At 37.8% G+C, this 21,188-nt stretch overlaps 1 protein-coding gene across 2 annotated transcripts in view; it reads left to right on the top strand.

Moving 5' to 3' along the window:
• The window catches only part of LOC149244504 (uncharacterized), a 297,889-nt gene that overhangs the window by 184,889 nt on the left and 91,812 nt on the right, over positions 1 to 21,188 (top strand). For both annotated transcript variants that reach the window (XM_089374882.1, XM_089374881.1), the window contains exons 5-8: positions 2,700 to 2,762; positions 2,890 to 2,982; positions 4,172 to 4,333; positions 12,140 to 12,243. In XM_089374882.1, coding sequence (XP_089231008.1) covers positions 2,700 to 2,762; positions 2,890 to 2,982; positions 4,172 to 4,333; positions 12,140 to 12,243 — 422 coding nt within the window. The remainder of the gene's footprint in view (positions 1 to 2,699; positions 2,763 to 2,889; positions 2,983 to 4,171; positions 4,334 to 12,139; positions 12,244 to 21,188) is intronic.

Here is a 21,188-nt window from a genome sequence, read left to right as displayed (position 1 = left end):
TAGACACATTAGTCACAAGTGACGAATACTGGGAGTCCACCCGTCAGTGAAAATCCGAGAATAGAAGGGGATATAGGCTGTGGTGGCCGTGGGCCTTCGTCCCAAATTGTTGTTGTGCCCTCTAACTTTAGCCTATCTAGTAGGTCTGCTAGTTTGTGCAGCAACAAGTCCCATTGAACTATTTTTGTGGTCATTAGTTGAACGTTAATAAATTTACTTTACTTACTAAATTTACTTACATTGTGCCTGTTGGAAACACTGAGTGCAGGGGGGGATGAATCCGTGTTCCTTTCATTTGTTAATTAGCCACTTAAGATTTTTCTTTGATTAGAAACACAATGTACCAGAAGACAGAAATCATAAAAAAATAATTTTATTAGTAAAGAAAGTGGGGACTCCAATCCTCTTACACCCAACCTGTTCAACAAAATCTTGAATTTCTGCAAGGCTCCAACCTTGAATGAGGATTCCAATCCTCAAATATCAATCCAGGCTCCAACTTGATCTCTCACAAGGCTCCAACCTTTTATGAGGACTCTGATCCTCAAATACAAGTCCAGGCTCCAACCTGGTCTCTCACAAGGCTCCAACCTTGTATGAGGACTCCAATCCTCAAATATAAATCCAGGCTCCAAGTCAACTCCAAATATGGTCTCAAGATCTGCTTGAAATATGTTCTTCAAGATATTTCTAAATTGAGCAGATCAAGCTCCAGAAATAGTTGCCCAGAAGACTGAATTGTTAACAATCAAATTGTTAATATATTTCCTGCAGCCACCTAGCACATAAACAGATCTTCCACCCTGCTGGTCTCTACTATATATAGCCTGTCTTTAATCACTGCAGATTTTACTATAGACATATACCATCAGCCTTTAAACATAATTCATCGCCAATCTTCAGATATATGCCATGTCACAAGTCATCTTCAAACAGCTCTGTTGCAAGATAGGTTCAATCTATACTCCATAATGAAACTCAGCATATCTCAATCATGTCAAAGCAAAACAACTTTCAAGAACTGGCCAATCTCATGACATTACAAACTGTAACAACACTGTAGCTTCACAACAGACCAATCTAACCATGTTGTGACTGGATCAAGTATAACCAAAGCTCAACTACTACAAAACTGTATCAGCTTACTTGAGTACGAACTTTCTGGTAGTAGAATAAGCCATGCCACATGAGACGTCCCAAGAACTATTCTCGAATTCTTTCGGTTATCTGCCACATGCAGGCATTCTCACCTTGGTCTAATTCTGCAGACGTGCTACTATGTGAGGTCCTCTTGCTCTATTCCTGCTTGCTTTCTAAAGCAAGAATCATCAGAACTCTGTATTGAAACTCCAGGATAATTGATATGTGACGGAATTCATTTACTGATGTCTCTTGGCTTGCACAGAGCTCAGAAACTTGCTCAGACAGATATTCCTTTTCTGCCTCCTTATTTTTTTCTTAGTTTGCAGGCCTTTGACCTTAGAGTTTTCTCGCTTTGTGTCGCAGGGAAGTTTTTCATCTCCGAATACTACTTCAGAACCCCCAAAAATTGTCCACCATTTATGCTCCACGGCTGGGATATATATATGTGATTTGGAGGGGCCCTTAACTGGGGCTGACTTGAGCGAAATGGTGTTTGTAATAAAGCCAACCTGTGCATCAGTTTTTAGCGTTGATTAAATTTATTTTAGGGTACACCACAGGACCAGAAATCAACATCTAATGAAGACAACATCCTCATTCTATGAATAGGTGCCTTCAGCTATAAGATGAGAACAGCCATAACACTTCGTTTGTCAACTATTAAACTGATTAATCTGGGATGATTTCTATACATATTGCCTTCCATAGCAGTGATCCTCCAGGCATACTAGTGACAGACAGTTGAGTTAAAATGTAGTACTAGGTTCCATTCCAGTTTCAGCAATTGCATAATATCTTAATCTCAGATCCTTGCAAACATCAACAGGAAATGCTTTTAGCTTTGTTGAAAGCTTTAATCCCAAACAAAAATGATGATCTTTGTACATGGTTCAAATCAAATTCTGCTAATGCAAGACGTATTACTTTCAAGCTAACTTCCCTGTACAGTTTTCGTGGCTGTCATGAGTTTCAGAATTTACCAGTACTGATCTTCTTTGTTACTGCTATGTATCATCTGCAACAAATAATACTATCCTTCTTTCTAAGGTCTTGTTGACTTTTCATTTCAATAGGGAATATCATAGGCCTGTTCTTGCTTGCCACTTTCTTTTCCACCAAACAACCAATCCAAACATGCTGATCTCTCACTTGCAAGGCTTTGACCATGGCTGGCCCTTGCTTTGCCATCTATGACAACATCTCAAGAGCACCATGACAGGAAGGAGAATACATATTGAGCAACGAATTAAAAAACTAACACTAATCTGTAGATTGGATGCAGGTATAGAACCAGTTGTCAAAAGTTAAAGGAGTACAGTGTTCAGTTAGGACTCAGGAGACCCACTTGAATATTTCAGAAGTATTAATTATAACATATGTTTTACCAGAAGAAAGCTAAGTCGTATTGAGATTAATATTTGTTTCTCTGTTGTACAGAATCTCTTTCTGATAATGCTTATTGGATAACTCATGAAGAATGCAATCAACATCAAGACATGGATGGTTATTGTCACCTTTTGTCCAATATCCTCATTAGTTGTCCTCTGTGATGGCAGGGTATGAAGTTGCTGCCAACAGGACGGAAAAGCACAATATATGTTGTTTTGTATGGATCAATTGTGAGTACCCATCAAAGGTTGAAACCTTCCATTCCCAGTTATTTTCCAGGTGTTTTTATGTGTCCATTTGTTTAATTTTAATTCCATTTAAAGCTAAACTTGACTCTATTTTGCAATGTTATTTCAGGTTGGGCTTGGGTCAGTAATTCTACGTTACGTATCAGGATTGGTTCATTCCATGCTTCAAGAATTAGGCTTTGGCGAGGAAATGTTTAATCCTGTAAGTAATTTTTATGGCATCTTTTTAGATTAATTATTTTGAGTGCTATATTATTGTAGAATAAAGGTTTGATTTTAAATTGGGATGGGATGTTCATCTTCTGCCGATAAGATGTTGCTGGTCATAATGCCTCGATATTATGAAATTTAAGGATTTGAAATGATTTAGTTCATGGCATTAGTGTAGTGTGTTACACCTCATATTGTACAAGGTTACAGACTGTTAAACCATGTCCAAAGTACAAGTCATGTGATGACTAGATCAACATGGAAAACCTCATACACGAGTAGCTGTCTACCCCAGTAAATTACCATCCACTAGAAAGATGCTGTGTCACCACCATTCCATCAATATCAACAGGATGCTCTGCAAGGGCTACATACAAATTTGAAAGTGGAGCATGTATACCAAGAGCGACACTATGATGCAAAGATAAATAGAAAGCATCTGATCAAATATATATTAAGATGGTGATCCATCAATCAAAGGCATGCAATAAAGTACTACCAGATGAGACAACGAACATGACAATCCCAAGAGAGAAGTGAGTCTCCTCGTACCAAAACACCAGCTCAGTCAAATGATATTACCATCTCTAAGCATATTGGTGTGAACAAAGGAAAGAAACTCCATGAAGGTGTATATCTCTAATCCATCAAAAGCTCCATAGGCATCATGGCATCATGCTGCAAACCCCATTCATTGTGATGAAAATCATATGTGTAACACATTGCACTACTCTTTCTTTTTATATATATATATATATTCTTTGACTTTTCTCATCAAAAATAAAAAATCTGCCAATAGGTAGGAGGTAGAGATTATTGCATCGGGCTGCTGAGTTGTATGATTTTGACACCTATACTCATAGACACATATTTTAACACCAAGCATTTTGATATATTAGTGATGATTTTAATAATTCATATCGATGTATGATTTTAGATTGCAGATAACAAATGATGGGTTGCTGAGTTGTATGATTTTGACACCTATACTCATAGACACATATTTTAACACCAAGCATTTTGATATATTAGTGATGATTTTAATAATTCATATCGATGTATGATTTTAGGTTGCAGATAACAAATGATGTTTCCCTAATGGTCTGTTGTGTTATTCATGTAGTAGTCAAGTTTTCCATGAACATGTATAAGTTTTTTTTTATGATTTCTTTTGGTTACAGGTAGCGGCGTTTCTTCTGTTATGTGTTATCCTGACAGGAGCATGGTTGGGTTATTGGGGAGTGAGAAAACTAGTTCTTTCGGAAGATGGGAGTGTGGACATAGGTACAGCCCAATTTGTTGCATGGGCAATTCGCATAGTGGCATCTGTTATGATTCTTCAGGTACTTTCTCTGGACAACTTCATACTGAGCTTGCTTATAAGTTTGCATGTCAAACTGTCAATATATTTCATCTATATGCTCTTCTCTTAATGTACTTTCTAAGAAGTGAACTGTTTTACCATGCCATTTTAGCTGACTTTAATCTTTCCTGTGTTAGGAGGATTAAGATTAGTTCACATCTTATAGTTTAGAGACTAAGCGATTGCATTAAAACTAAAATACATCCAACTAGACTTCCATGCTAAAGTTAGTAAGTTTTTTTTTGTGTTATTTTCACAAAGGTGGGAAAACCTATCAGTTGTTCACTAGCAGCGAGGACTTGCATCACTGGTTGCTATCTATGACTGCAGTTTGGCTCATCATTGTTATTCAAAGAAAACCCCACCACCTGAAATAACCCATTGGTGGTTTGTAATGGGGCAAACTTTCACTCTAGTCAAATGCCTTTGGGTCTTGGGGTGTGTTACTGTCCAAATTGTATGTGCGCAATAAAATCCTCAGCGCGCAATGCACAATCCGACAGGATTCTTTTGGAAGGTCAGCCACTATCACGTCAACAACCTGTCCTCTCGGTATAGGCTGGCTCTCCTCTGAACAAAACGGGGTTTCCCTACTAGGATCACTAAGGCATGTTCAATTAGGCACAAGGTGATGTCAATGGTAGCCTGAGTGAAACATATTTTTTGGAGATTTTTAGTGTTTTATTTTTTAAAGAGAAAAAGGAGTGATGGGAATCAGTGCCTGTGAAAATTCGCTTGAAATGTAGCAATTGGGATTAATTCTTCCAACTAATAAAATTATGCAGTGTATTTTGTTATGGCCAATGTTACTTGGGAGCGGGAGCGGGAGCGGGGAGCGGGAGCGGAAGCGGGAGCGGGAGCGACCATTTTCAGAAGCTCCCGGTTTGGGAGCGAATCGGGGAGCGATTTTTTAAAAATATATATATTTTTTATATTTTTTAATTTTTGATACATATATGTCAACAAAAACATGTAGAATGATGAAATAGACATAAAAAACATAAAAAAACATAGATTGTCATTGAACCATATAACAACAATCATCTAGAAGTTATAATCTTCATCAACCACGTCCGCAAGTTAGTAACATAGTAACATACAACATATTGAGTCTCATGATTCATCAATCTTAAAGTTTCAAGCTTTTAAAATTCAATATATAACATTTATCATCATTGATCACCAAAGTTGTACTTGTAAGCTAAGTGTAACCATTACAACAAATAATATCTAACATGAAATGAAATGTTATAAAATGAAATGAAATGAAACAACTTTCAACTTTCATGAAGCATCATATTCATAATTCATTACTAATGAGTTATAATTGCCAACTTCAAACTTAAATTGTCATATATTGTTTAAAAAAATATCATAATAAATATGAAAGAGTCAATAGTTATAAAAGCTACTAGAAACTAGAAAAGAGAAGTAAATCTATTATCTATTTCTTATGCTTGGGCCTCTTGCCACCACGAGAAATGTCTAATTTTTTAGTCTTGTTGCAAAATCAGGATCTTTGTCATTAATATCACCCTCCAAGCATTAATATCCAGAGGTATCTTTGTCATTACCTTTGTATCTGTATAGGGATCTTTGTCATTAATATCACCCTCTAAGCATTAAAATAAGATAGAAAAAGCATAGCATGTCAAGTCAAGATTTTGTTTGAGTGATGCGTACATTTTTAGAAGGGTCATGATAGAGGAGTTCGACAACCAATGTCACTAACATCAAGGTACATAGAGGGATTGGTACTCTTGATTAAATATGAGTTCCATACCCTAATACATGACAAAATTCAATGGAAACATTGCAATCCCCCAATCCTGAAATCCTGAAAAACTGATAAGTCTGCTGGATTTTGAATGAAATCTAAAATTCTACTTTCTCCATATGAAATCCAATGAGGACGAAACCACTCTCAAACATCCTGAGTCATTTCATGGTAATGTTAAAAATTTAAGTAAAAGGATGAAAATGAAAATTAAAGAAAATGTCACTTTTACTTTAAGAATTTAACATTACCATGAATAGCATATCAATACTAGGGCCTAGACTTGATCATTAAGTTGCCCCACTCAAAAACTATTTGTTTCTTTCAAAAAAAATTGCATTTCGAACATTACTACAAAAAAAAAAATGCAAAAAAGGCAAAACGCTCCCGAAAACGCTCCCGAAAAGGCAGGGAGCGAAATTTTTTTTAGGGAGCGCGCTCTCGAAATCGCTCCCTTTTCGGGAGCGCGCTCCCGACCCGCTCCCGAGTCGCTCCCGCCCGGAGCGCGGATCGGGAGCGGGAGCGAGGGGGGGGGGGGGCGCTCCCCCGCAACACTGGTTATGGCAAAATAATGAATTAATCAGACTGCAATTTCTTCACAATAAAAATACGCTGCGGAAAGTAAAAGCTGGAAATGAGAAATATAGAGCTCACACACACAAAAATATGACAATTATTGTTAGATAATTGTCCTTGGAAAAACGCAATGTGGGAAAACCGATGCAACAATTGAGGGTTTTATTATTATGTAGGGCCAAAACCTATCCACTTGAGAGGAAAACCCATAAATATCTACTATCTAGTTGTAGAGAATGGGCCGCTAATCTTAGTATTGTATGTGGATGATCTCTTTCTGACAAGATTGTCTAGGCTCATCGGGGACTGCAAGAAGAATCTAGCCATAGAATTCGATATGAAAGATTTGGGACGAGTGCATTATTTCCTAGGGTTGGAAGTTTGGCAACAAAAAGGAGAGTTCTTCCTTGGGCAAGGAAGATATGCTACAGAAATCTTGAAGAGATTCAGGATGGAGGACTGTAGACCCATGGCTACTCCAATGATCACCAACTGGAAGAATATTGATGCATCAGAAGACAAGGATGTTGATCCCACCTTATACAGGTAGCTCATAGGGTCCTGGTGTATCTTGTCAATACCTGGCCAGACATTTGCTACACTGTCAACACCTTCAGTCAGTGCATGGTGGAACCGAAGAGGGTGCACTGGGCAACAACCAAACATGTTCTCAGGTATTTACAGCGGACAATCGATTATGGACTCTTGTACACCAGGAGTAAGGATATCATATTGAGTGGATTTACTAATGCAGATTGGGCAGGAAGTTTAGTGGATCGGAAAAGTACTTCTGGGTATTGTTTCAAGATTGAATCAGGAATGACCTCTTGGTGCAGTAGGAAACATAATTCCGTGGCTATGAGCTCATCTGAGGTAGAATATATGGCGGCGAACACAACTTCGTGTGAGGCCATATGGCTCAAAAAACTGCTTGTGAACCTATTTCGAAGAAAAATGGAGGCGACAAGGATCATGTGCGATAATCAGAGTTGCATCAAGCTGTCTGAGAATCTAGTGTTTCATGATTGGTCAAAGCATATTGATATCCGGTGTCACTTTGTCAGAGGCTATGTCCAACGAGGAGTTGTATAGTTGAGCTACACTCCTACAGGAGAACAAGTGGCAGACATCCTCACCAAGGCCCTTGGAAGAACAAAGTTTGGTTATTTCAGGGAAAAGATGGGGATGATAAAAAATCCATTTCAATAGAAGAAATGGGGGTGATGTTGCAGTGCGATAGTAGTTAGCAGTAGCACGGTGCAATGTGGCATAGGGAGTTGCAGTGTTGGAAGAAAGGACCAACAACAACATGGATGCAGAGCGAGTTGCGTACATATGCAACAGTGGCAGTTACAGGACCATGGGCAGTAGTACAGGATGCAACAGTGTAGGGAATGTTGGGTAGGGAGGCCTAGCATCAGCACAGGGACCGATGCCTGATGATCAGGGTGATACTCAGTGAGGAGTATAAATAGAGCGTAGTCTTCGCTAAGAGGGAGTGTTGATTTGGGGTAGTATCGGATGTGCTCTATCCATGAAAATTGGTGGAGAGGCTAAAGCACATGAGATCTCCAAGACCCAGAAATGGTTTGGGCAGATTTTAAACGGTTTGGGAGATATTAGAATAATTAATATTTTTGATGGATTTCCTAAGTCTAAACTTAGGAAAAATAAAATATTAATGGGTATTAATATAAAACGGGGTTAGAAGGGTCAACAAGTCATGGATCAAGCCAAATCTAATCTTAGCAGTTGATTAGAGATTTAATCTCGGCCATTGATGGACCAACGAGAAAATTATAAGAAGAGGCTTGAGGGTCAGTTGGAGGACACATTGAGGGAGACTAGTTAGTTCGATTTCTGGAGCGGTGTTAGCTGAGAAATTCGAACTAGTGGTTTGGAGAGCAGCAGGAGGCAACAAGTACGGAACAGAGAGTTGGGAGTAGTACCAGAAGACTAGCTCAAAGGTTGGAGAGGCAGACGCATAGGCAACATCAGACTGTGCAGTCACTGAAGGGCCTATGTGGGTGACGCAGAGAGGCCCAATGCTGACACAAAGAGGTAGGGTCTGACGCAAAGTGTCTGGGAGCTACGCAGAGGTCAGCTAGGCTAACGCTGAGACTAGGGGAAGTGTTGGAGAATTTCATAATAAAATCCTCCCTTGCTGCACCGGTTTTCCCACATTGGTTTTTTCGGGGACTATTGTCCAAAATATCTGTGTCGATGTGTTGATTATTGTGCATGTGTTTGTTTCTGTATTATGTTGTGATATCTGCAACATAATTTATTTTAATGTTTATTGAAGAAATTTGATAAATAACTTATTGGAAAATAAGTAGAAAAATTAAATCAGCTGTTGCAGTGATAGAATTTTCACAGGAAAAACGTTGCAACAGATGAGGGTTTATTTATTATTCTTCATTAACAATCTCTTTACAAGGAATGATTTTATAGAACACAGAGAAACCTCCGAGAACACACCTTATATAATTTTCCTCCTCCCTTCAGAGAAATTCTGGCACCTGAGACACCCTCCAGCCTTCACTGCATCACCTCTGCGTCATCTCTGCATGAGGACTGTGTCCGTTGCTATGCTGCCTCTCAGTGTTGTCCCTCCAATGATCTGCGTCACCTCCTCCTCAGTCTCTGACTGATGTTGATGCCCTCCTCTTCTTTCACCCTCCAACTCTCCCTCTGAAATCGAAATCTTACTCCTTGAGAATCGATTTCCCTCGGGTTATTGAGTATTTCCCTGGTGTGTCTCCAAATGAATCTCAAGTCTTCGTTTATACTTTTCTTGTTGAGATATCAACGACCATGATCTAATCTCTAATCGATGGCTAAGATTATATTAGACTTGATCCTCGTCTCTTAGAAGGTTCTCACCTATATTTTCATCAATACCCATTAATATTTTAATTTTCCTAAGTTTAGACTTGGGAACCCTATTAAAAATATTAATTATTTTAATAAAAAAACGATACTAGTGGAATTCACCAAACGATTTCTAGGTCTTGGAGATCTTATGTGTTCTAGCCCCTCCACAAAATTTCGGAGCTAGAGCATATCTGATGCTACAAAAAGTCAACATGACCCTTGACCAGGACCCTCCAAGACCAAGTCGAACCTTTCTTGAGCTTTCCTTCCAGCAACTTCAACATTTTCGACCTCCTAGCAGATTCTTCTAAAACTTCAAACTGCCCGAAAAATTCTTCTGCAACTTCAACCTGCCCAGCGAATTCTTTTGTCCAACAATTCTTTCGCAACTTCGAACAACAAATTCTACCGCAACTTCGACCTCTCCAGTAGATACACAACTTCGACGTAGCTGTAGCTTCACAACTTCGATGCAGCTTCAGAATTTCGTCTTGCCCAATAACTGTAGAAATCCTAACACGAGAGAGAGAGAGAGAGAGAGAGAGAGAGAGAGAGAGGCCCAAAACTTCGATCTTGTTTTTTTCTTTTTCTTCCTTTTCCAACTACTTTCTTGAGGAGATAGAACTTGCTTGAGAGTATGTCCAAATGAGGTCGAGTTCTTTCTTATTATAGGCTTTTGAGGGTTACAAATTGTTAGCTTTAGGCCAACTTGATCTTTGCATCATGACGAGGTCTTGGAGGGTCTTTCGACTCAAATTAATTTTCTTTACAATATGTAACATGACCAAAAGGATCTTTCATACATGACAATGATTCAATTGACTTGTAAACTCAACGACAAGCCCTATAAGCACTCAATGGGTGCTTGACCTAAAAATAAATTTCCCTTGAGCATGAAACTCATACCTCAAGGTTAACAATAATAAATCCATTTTTCTCGTTTCATTAAATACATAAAATCATGATTACATATGTCATTATGAAGACCAAACCTAGTTACATATTTCAACAACTCTCACAATCCAACCATGAGTACAAGTGAGGAAGCTCTCCTCTATTTGTAGAGTGAGATCTACTCCCTTTACAATAAAATGACTTTGTTTGATTTAATTTTTTAGATCTAGTCTAAGAAAACTAAATGTAACTAACTCCTAAAATCAAATAAACTATAGCAACATAAAAATAAAGTGGTCAAGCCACTTGTACAATGATTTGATGAGTAAAACCCTCAAAAAGAGGGGTCAATCCACCCAAGAAGAGAACAAATGGTCCAAGATGCCAATACCTAGCCTCCAAAGGCTCCTTGAATGGTGCAAGTGGGCAACGTTCACTTGAAGATGCCCCAAGAATGGTCCATAGTTGATGTAGATGGTCGATGGTGAATCCTCAAAGCTTAGTGAAGTAACTTCAAGAATGGTTCAGTGCCTTCCCAATTCAAAAAGACACCAATGACCTTATTAAGAAGATGTGCCGATTCTCCATCAGGGGGGAAACATCATGTTAACAGCTCCAAGATTTAAATATTATAATGACCAAACACCTTCAATTAATGTTCCAAATGAAGGCCCTTCATCTTGCCTTGGATCAAGGCACTCCATGAAGCATGGAAGATGTCTACAAATCAAATTTTGGCTCATAAAATGCCATACAGTTAATCCTTATTCGAACTTAATATCTTCAAGATATCTTGCCCATGCGACATCGACATCATCCAAGGACACTAAGAGACTAACACATCATCCCTACAACCCCTCCAAGTCATCCAAAGTACCCAAAATTTTTGTCACATGTGCTGGAGGTGCAAATTGGCCCTCAATATAAGACACATCAGCTCATAAAGTGACAACTAGAACAGTGCTAAAGGATCTTCTGCATGGCATGCATAGGAGGTGTCCAATTGTCCACAAACAGACCCAAAACTGCCTCGGGAGGTGTGATCAGTGCCTCAAACAACGTGAACTACCTTTGGAAATGTGAAAGTAGCAAAAGATCAGAATTCAAGCAGCCTATCAAGTAAGGCTACTATATGTCACCAATCTGACATGTTCATCAGAAAACAAGTGATAATGCAAAAATTTTACTATGGGTACCCCTGCTAAAAAGAATGGTAATAGGGTGTAAACCTGTTTCGTTGTGTGAATGAGCTCTTAGCAAGTCAGAAGCAGTTTTAGGTATTACTCATGTACCAGAAGTTGTTTTATCTTAGATAGTATCTGCAAGAAAGCCGGTGTCCCTTCTGGTCATCACTGAAGCTACCTTCAGTGGGGTCATGTGCTTTCTAGTAACATGTAGCCTTAGTACCATAGATGAGACTAGATACTACAGCTGGTTGCAGTTTAGCCTCGTGCCCATGTTGAACTGAAAGTAACAAGTTATAAAATATGCCTTGGATATTATTTATTTGATAAGTGCAGGAATTATTGTAATTTTCAGTTGACTAACATTCTGTTCCCTTTCATTCTGCTGCACAGCTTCTCTGTTTTATGTTAGGGCATGGTTAAGTGGAGTTTGTGTTTATTTTACTGAATAATGACAACAATTAATTATTATTTTCAGAGTTCCCATGATTCATTGTTGGCACTACTGATGCTGATTGTTGGAGTAACTTTTACATCAGCTGCTAGACATATGCGACTTACATTTTGGCATTCCAGACCAGGGTAAGTTTTCCAAAGAAATGTGTAAGATTTTGTTGGCACTTTGAGTGTAGAAATTCCAATGACCTTGTGAATTCATCTGAATTTCATTTTTTCCATTACAGTGTTCAATATCAACAGAAAAAACAGAACCTCCTAAAATGCACAAACTAGCTTTCCTTTTACATACTGTTGTTTCTACCCTTTCGATGGCAAGTATGGTTGCATTCTCTGTTAGATATTAAATAATCTAATCTGTGTCTTTACATGAACATGTTTGAATATCTTCTGTGCACAATTTTCCTACGTTGTCTCTTATTCATCTGCTTTTATATATTCGAGTAGATGCTCAAAACCTGTTTAATATGTGGATATAACAACTTTCATATATATATATATATATATATATATTTATTTATTTATTTATTTTGACTTGTGTATATTTTGTTTTATTTGATTTATTTTTCCATTAATTATTTTTAATTTATTTTATTTTATTGCCATTAGATTTTATTTATCAATTGATTTTGTCTCGATTAGGGTCTTCACTCGTTTTTATAATTTTTGACTCCCCTCTTTTAAAGTTTGACTTTGATTATTTATTTATTTATTTTAAAAACTAGCTGTTTAATATAGCAGTTACTTATTAATATTTGTTTTTAATAAATTAATAAACTAATATCACAGTTTAAATATTACTTTTCAAAAACTAGTAATATTTGGTTTTAATAAATTAGTTTAAATATAATTTTTTCAAAAACTAGCCGTTTAATATAGCCGTTACATATTAATATAAATTAATAAACTAATATCATTATTTAAATATTATTTTTCAAAAACTAGCTGTTTAATATAGCCGTTACCTATTAATATATTTAATAAATTAATGAAATAATATCATTATTTAAATATTTCTTCAAAAACTAGCTGTTTAATATAGCTGCTATATATTAATATTTTAATAAATTAATAAACTAATATCATTATTTAAATATTATTTTTCAAGAACTAGTAATATTTGGTTATAATAAATTAATTTAAATATTATTTTTCAAAAACTAGCCGTTTAATATAGCCATTACCTTTAATATTTTTAATAAATTAATGAAATAATATCATTATTTAAATATTTTTTCAAAAACTAGCCGTTTAATATAGTTTTAATAATATATTTTTTTAATATATTAATAAATTAATATTATAATTTAAACATTATTGTTCAAATATAGCCGTTACGTGGAATTATGTCTCTACATTGCTCTCTATTTAAGCCTCTTTGCCATGGTCTGCCTCTTCATCTGGTTCTGATGATGAACCACACTTGTTGGTTCGAAATGCGTCACCAAAAAATCCTCTGATGTGATTTCTATCGAAAGACTTTGTTTAATTCATTATGGATCACATAAGCTTGAATATAAAAAAAATTTATTAAAAAAATAAAACATAGTGAAAATTAAAATTTTTATTATTAATAAAATAAAAAACAACAAAACAATCGACTGAACCTTTCCGCAGCCATAATCCATAGTCGTTGGCTATCAGACAGGGCACGCTCTGCCATTTTACCAAAGTCGTTGACCAACAGCCACACAAAAACCGCCGTCACAGACCTCCTGCAGCAGCAACCTCTCGATACACCTGATGTCTCAACTGCCAACTGCTTGTTCTGACGCTATAGCCTCCGTCGTAGCTATCTCAACCACCGACCGATTGCCTATTCCAACCACCACATCTTGCCAGCCCGTTCTCTCAGTTTTCATTGCCGCCGCTCCTATCCAACGATATCTCTACGTATAGTATCACCTAATCTCACCGACAAACAATCCAACAACACCCCGCCACTATCGGCAATCCATTGCCCCTTATCCCTCGACTCTTTGTCACCATCCAGTCTCAGCCGTTGACACTATGTTCTGAACATTATCCCGATCGAACGCTGCTGCCACTTCACTGCAATTTGTCCACTTCTTCGACAATGTTTCTATTAGTGATGTGAAAATCGCAATAAAATATTTCAACGATAAAATCGCACGATAATTACAAGGTTTTTATTTTATTTTATTTATTTATTTTTATTTCTTTTCGGCGATTTATACGAAAAAATCGCGATTCGATGTGAAGTTATCGTGGGCCACGCAGACAACGCTTTTATAAGACCAAAAACATGATTTTTGGAAAATCATTTGCACAGACAGTGGCAGCGACGGGGTTTTCGAGTGACCTATCAAAGAAAGCTAGTTGTTTGGGAGCTGAATTAGCTGATTGGAGGAGAAAAACGGATTGAGAGCTAAGGAGGAGACAAATTTTGTCCATCAAATCGGTATGGGCACCAAAATTTTGTGTTTTGTAATTTTGTTTTGGTTTTTTTTTATGTTTTTGGTTGGGTTTGGAATCTGGATAACCCATTGTTTATCAAAAGAATTCAATGGGTTATCAAATATTTTTGAATTGATTTAATGGGGTTTTTGATTTTTGATTTTGTTTGTTAAAAACCTAAATTGTCAAAAATTCCATGTGTTTTGTCGTGTTACTCATGTATGTAATTTCTTTTTAGTTTTTGTAAATTGTAAGTTTGTAACTTGTAAATTGTAATCCTTATTTTGCCATAGGTTCACCATTCAACTTCAAAGTTCAAAGTTCAAAGTCAAATTTCAAACTTCATCTTACAAATTGAAAACTCATGAATCCAAAGTTCAACCAAGTTACAAACATGCCAAGGAAATTGGACCCTCTGTGGGAATTTGGTGAACTTGATGGAGGGTTTGATAGAATAAACTTGTCTTGCAAGTTGTGTGGGCAGCATATGTCAGGGGGGATTTACAGATTGAAGTATCATCTTGCACAAATCCTTAGATTTGATGTAGGGCCTTGCAAAAATACAAATCTTGAAATCATCCCAAAAGCCATGACATCATTGGAAAATTTAGAGCACAATAGAGAGGCCAAAGCAAAAATGAAGAAGCAACTAACAAAGGCTGTGTTAGGCTCAGGTGACAAGGAAGTGCCGCTGGTTCTACTTCAGCATCAATATCTACAACCAATCTGGTAGCTGCTACATCATTTTTTGTTCCTAGAAACATCCCTGGTTCACAACCATCTATCACTTCAATGCTTAAAAAAACTGAGATAGAACAAGCTGACAAGTTATTGGCCAAATTTTTCCTTTGGAGTGATATTCCTTTCAGCGTTGCAAGGAATAATCCATTTTTCTAGCCTGTTGTTGATGCTATTGCAACTGTTGGCCCAGGGTGCAAAATCCCTTCTTATGATGACTTTAGAAGCCTGATTCTTCAAAATGAAAAGGTTGAATGCATCAAAAGATTGGAGGAGTTTAGGGCAACATGGGCACAAACAGGATACACTGTGATGTCAGATGGTGGGATCGACCAAAAGGGGAGAACCCTTATAAACTTCTTGGTTAGTTGTCCCAAGGGGGCTATGTTTATGAAATCTGTTGATACATCTTCACATATCAAAGATGCAAAAACTTTATGTGATTTACTGGATTTGTTTATTTTGGAGGTGGGTGCAGAACATGTTGTCTAAGTCACAACGGACAATGCTGCGAATTATGTTGCTGCTGACAGGATGCTTATGGAGAGACATCCTACTTTATTTTAGACACCTTGTGCTGCACATTGTATCGATTTGATGTTGGAGAACATAGGGAAAATTTCCTTTGTCAAAGATATTGTGGAGTTATCAAAAAGCATTACAAAATTTATATATAATCATACATCTGTGCTTAGCTTGATGAGAAAATTCACCAACAACAAAGAGTTAGTGCGTCCTGCCATTACACGGTTTGCCACCAGTTTCATATTTCTTCAATCCCTCTTGAATTCTATGTGGGATGTGAAGAGAATGTTTCTTTCAGAGGAGTGGCATGCTTTGACAATGAGTCGCAAACCACAGGGAGAGGACATATGCAGACTAGTTTCATACCAGGAAGACTTCTGGGTGGGAGTGTAAGAGGTGTGTACCGTTATTGAGCCTTTGGTAAAGGTTCTTCGATTAGTTGATGGTGAGAAGCCCGCAATGGGCTATTTGTATGAGGCTATGGACAGGATGAAAGAATCCATTCGGGCCAACTATGATGATAAGGGAGATGAGGGGTTCAGAGACAACTCCTCCTATGGGAAGTGATTGATGAACGATGGAACAACACACTCCATCGTCCCATTCATGCTGCAGGGATCTACCTGAACCCCACATTTTCTTACCCATGTGGGTTCGTATTTGATGCTGAGATCATGGATGGATTCTTAACCTGTGTTCAGAGGATGGTGAGATCTCTAGCAGAACATACAAAAATCTCCAAAGAAATTGAGACGTACAGGATGGCAGGTGGCACATTTGGCTTTGACATGGCTGTGACTGATAGGATGACTAAAATTCCAGGTATTTTTCAGTTTGTTTCAAATTTCACTGTCTCTTCAAGTTCATAACTTCATATTTTACTTCAACTTTTAAATTTCATTTTTTTTCTTATGTTTATTTAAAATTTTATTTGTAATTTTGTTGTAGATGCATGGTGGAGAATGTATGGTGCCAGGGTACCCTTTCTGCAAAAGCTTGTCATTCGAATCCTCAGCCAAACATGTAGCTCCTCAGGATGCGAACGCAACTGGAGTGTATTTGAAAAAATACACAACAAGAAGCGCAACATGTTAACTCTTATAACATTGCAAATTTCCAAATAATTTTTTGAAGTCATTAAACAATATATTTTTTTTTATAATTATTAATTATTATTTCATGATCTTTGTACATGTTGGAGTCCCAGCAACTTAATGACATGGCTTACGTCTACTACAATTTTCGATTGTGGGTGAGGCAATTTGAGAGGATACCTGATATGGAGGCCATCTCATTGGATGGGACTGACACTACTGCTGCATGGAGGGTTGAGGCTGAGAGGCCTCTTATGGAGTCTGCTGATGATTGGTTAGAGCAGGAGGTATTGGAGGGGGATGAGGAGGAGGAGGAGGCGAAGCAACAGGAGGAGGAGGTGACACCACCTACCTGGGCTACCCTTGCCACCAGTAGAGGATGTGGTCTACCTCTTATAGCTCCTAGTTCTTCAGCTTGAGTCCACTGCCAACTCCATCGACATCTACATCTAGAGGGAAAGGGAAAGCTATTGCATTTTCTCGCAAGAGGGGCTGAGGAAATTAGTAGTATTAGACTTTAGTTATTTGGTTCATTTCATTGTATATGACATTATGATTCATGATATGACTCATGAGATACATTATTATATTTTTTGTTGATATTTTGAGGCTGAGTTGGGAGTCATGAGTCAGGACTTACTATTCAGGACATGATTCACTGTTATGTGTAGAGTCCATTGCCAACTCCACCGACATCTACATCTAGAGGGAAAGGGAAAGCTATTGCATTTTCTCGCAAGAGGGCCAAAGGGAATCAGTGGTATTAGACTTCAGTTATTTGGTTCATTTCATTGTATATGACATTATGACTCATGATATGACTCATGAGATACATTATTATATTTTTTGTTGATATTTTGAGGCTGAGTTGGGAGTCATGAGTCAGGGCTTACTATTCAGGACATGATTCACTGTTATGTGTGATGTAGCACTAGAAATGATATTAAACATCTTATATATTAGTTCTTTTGTCGTATTTATGTGTCAATGTATTTATTTTATGTTGTAGATGTCTTAGATATTAAAAAAATTGAATATTTTTGTATGTTACGATTTTTCCCGTTTTTTTCTCGATTTTTCCGGTTTTTTTCTGATTTTTTCCTCTCGCCGATAATATCCCGATAATGATCACTGAAACTTTGGTTTCTATGACTTACTAGAGTCACCATCGCTACCAACACTGTATCTGAATCGATACAATCGTTCGGGTGATGCGTTGTTTGATCCAATCGAGACCACTATTTGCAATCTTACCTTGACTCGGTGTGTTTCCTTAGTTTTAATAAAGCTATAAAGTTTAATATATATAATTAGAGAGTATATATTGTGAAAATTTCTGAATCTAACAAACCAGAAATCCTATTGCAGTAAACTGATTTGCATTACCTGCTTGTATTCTTCATTTTAACAAGTTATTTTCAAAAATATTTAGAAAATATTAAAGCAAATACACTGTGGCCTATACCATTATACAGATCAAGTATTGAAAAATAAATGAGGCAACCACACAAAGGACACACTTATGTTTGGACTAAACGTCCTCGGAAAAACCCAGAGCGGGAAAACCGGTGCAACAAATATGAGGGTTTTATTATTAAGCAGATTTCTGAATACAACTAGGGTGCCAAATTTGGCTCACCCAACAAAGAATATGTTGAAGAATCTAGGGCATCCATAATTAGGGTGATTCTTCGATACATGATAACAATTTGTGAAGTGTTTATGCAATCTTTATCTTAGCTTGTTGTTTACTTCATTATTAGCATGTGTAAGTTAACTTCATCAAACTGCTATCAAAAACAAAAGAGACAAGAACACACATGTTTGGCTATTTGCCACGGCCAAAACCTATCCCTCTTGGAGAGGAAAACCCATGCGTAAATTCTTCTTATAGAGATTCCATTGACGAATACCAAGACCATGACCCTTGACACACTCTGCCTCTCCAAGTCCAAGACATCAATCCACTTGTTTGAACACTGTTGGGATCATCATCTTACTGCACCTCTGAGATTACTATTGCATCTTCAAGAAGTTCGTCAATGCTTTGATGAGAGCATTATACACCATGACTGTTTCTTGAGGCTGAGATGATCTCTATACCTTGAGATCATAACTGCACCTTACTGTACTGTAAGATTATGATCCTTGTCTCTTTACCTTTGATGAGATTGACACTCTTCACTTAGGTGATCACTGTTTCTTTCATCACTGCATATTGGAACATCATCTAATACTCCACGTCACTGCTGTACAAGATGTTTGTACTGCCATAAGGATGTCACCGAGATCTATATATCAGGACTACTGTGCGAGATCCATCAACACAGTCCCTTCGTCCGAGATCTTCTTCATCCAACCGAGATCCTTATAGGTATGCCGAGGTCATTAGTTATGCTATTGTGATATGCCTATACAGATTCGAATGTTAAGACACGATGCTGAGATGTGACCCTTGTCACTTGTAATTCTGATCACTGTTTGTATAATGCAATAGATACGTTACTTGGATCATCTGCATACTGTTATCCAGTTTTCCTAGGAAACTACAGGAGAACCCCCAAGATTTGGTGTCAAGATTGCTCCTTTCCATGCGAGGTTAGTTTACTACTGTAATGACAAGATTTCCTTTCATAGAAGTGCCGAGAATGTTCAGACCTTACTTCGCTGCTGCCTCTATTACCCAAGATTATACTGCTCCATTTGTGTGAGGTCTTGACTGCACCTAAATCCCAACCGAGGTGCAATCAAGCCCTAATCTGCGGCTCTGCTCCTCTATGTGAAGATCTCAGAGGCATTTGCGAGTTCTATGTTACCCATTTGCAGATACCCAACTGGGTATTTATAGTGGTTGTGTACATATAATTTGAGCCAACATTACCTTATGAACCGATGCGTCTATTGCTTCTAGCCGATGTGACATATTTATATATTTAAATCATTTATTTGGAGCTAGCATGATCGCTTGCAGACTTTGATAGGCTTGTTTTGAGGCATTGGTCTTGGTCTTGGAGGTTTGTTACACAACTTTTGAAGACTTGTAAATATTTACATGAACTCATAAAGAGTTTCTATACACATGACATGACTCTTTGACATTTAAATAAATCCTAAAGGCATCAAGAAGAAGTCTTTTACCTAGAGACACTTCTTGCTCATGAAACCCATGTAGCAAGATTATATAAATAAATTATTTCTTTTTATTACATTAATGTCATTATGAAGATGAAACCTAGTTACACTTTCTTCAACAAAATAAACCCAGCAGAAGTACCTCTTTCTGGAGACAGATATTTTGGCGAATCCAGCAACTCGATGAACAAACCCCACAGGTGACTGCGCTATCCCTAGCGCTGTGCAGCGATGGCTGCTCCCAGCTTTGCGCTGGAACTGCGTCACCTCCTCTAGGAGCAGCGTCACCCTCCTAGTGAGCCTTCCTGGCTTAGAAATCGATCTCTTGAATTGATGCCCGGTTCGCCTCATAGATACCCCAGTGCTGCCTCTAAGTGATTGCGTCAGCCCTCCAGCCTCTGCGACGCCCTTTTCTAGAGTTGCATTGTCTCTCCATGGCGCTGCGCTGCCTCTCTGATATGTATTCTCGGCCTTGGACGAAAGTCCCTCTGCCAAACTGCCCCTCTGCATTAGAAGCTCACTCCGAAATTCTTAGCAAACCACGCCCCATAATTTCGATCTAGCTCAAGCACTGCTCTCACTGTGTGTGTTCTCCAATTGACTGCAAGTCCTCCTTTATACTTTTCTTGTTGAAAAATCAACAGTCGTGATCTAATATCTAATCAACGGCTAAGATTAAATTAGACTTGAGCCTCGTCACTTAGAAGCTTCTCACCCATATTTATATTAATTATTTTAATTTCCTAAGTTTTAACTTAGGCACCATTAAAAATAATTATTTATTTGAATAACATGCACTCTGAGTGGAATTTCTTCAAACGAATTCTGGGTCTTGGAGATCTCATGTGTTCTAGCCCCTCGACAAACTTTTGGAGCTAGAGGACATCCGATGCTACCCAAAAATCAACACTCCCTCTTAGCGAGGAATGTGCTCTAGCAATACTTCGCAAAAAAAGTATCACACTGATCCACGACATCGGTCCTTTGTGCTGCTGATGCTCAGCTTGCTGTGCTTCATCTGTGCTGTTGCAACTTGTACTGCAACCCATGACACTGCCACTATCACTGTTGCATCTGTACTAAAGCTCCCTATCAATATGCTGCATCATGCTGCTCGTAGCACTGCAACTGCTAATTTCGGTACTGCAAGTCAGTTGCTGAGAA

This window comes from Pinus tabuliformis, chromosome 8 (genome assembly GCF_031772625.1).
Source record: "Pinus tabuliformis cultivar Carrire ecotype Pingquan chromosome 8, CPIR1, whole genome shotgun sequence".
Lineage (NCBI taxonomy): Eukaryota > Viridiplantae > Streptophyta > Pinopsida > Pinales > Pinaceae > Pinus > Pinus tabuliformis.
The sequence above is the reverse complement of the archived record's forward strand: the minus strand, read 5'-3'. Positions and strand labels throughout refer to the sequence as shown.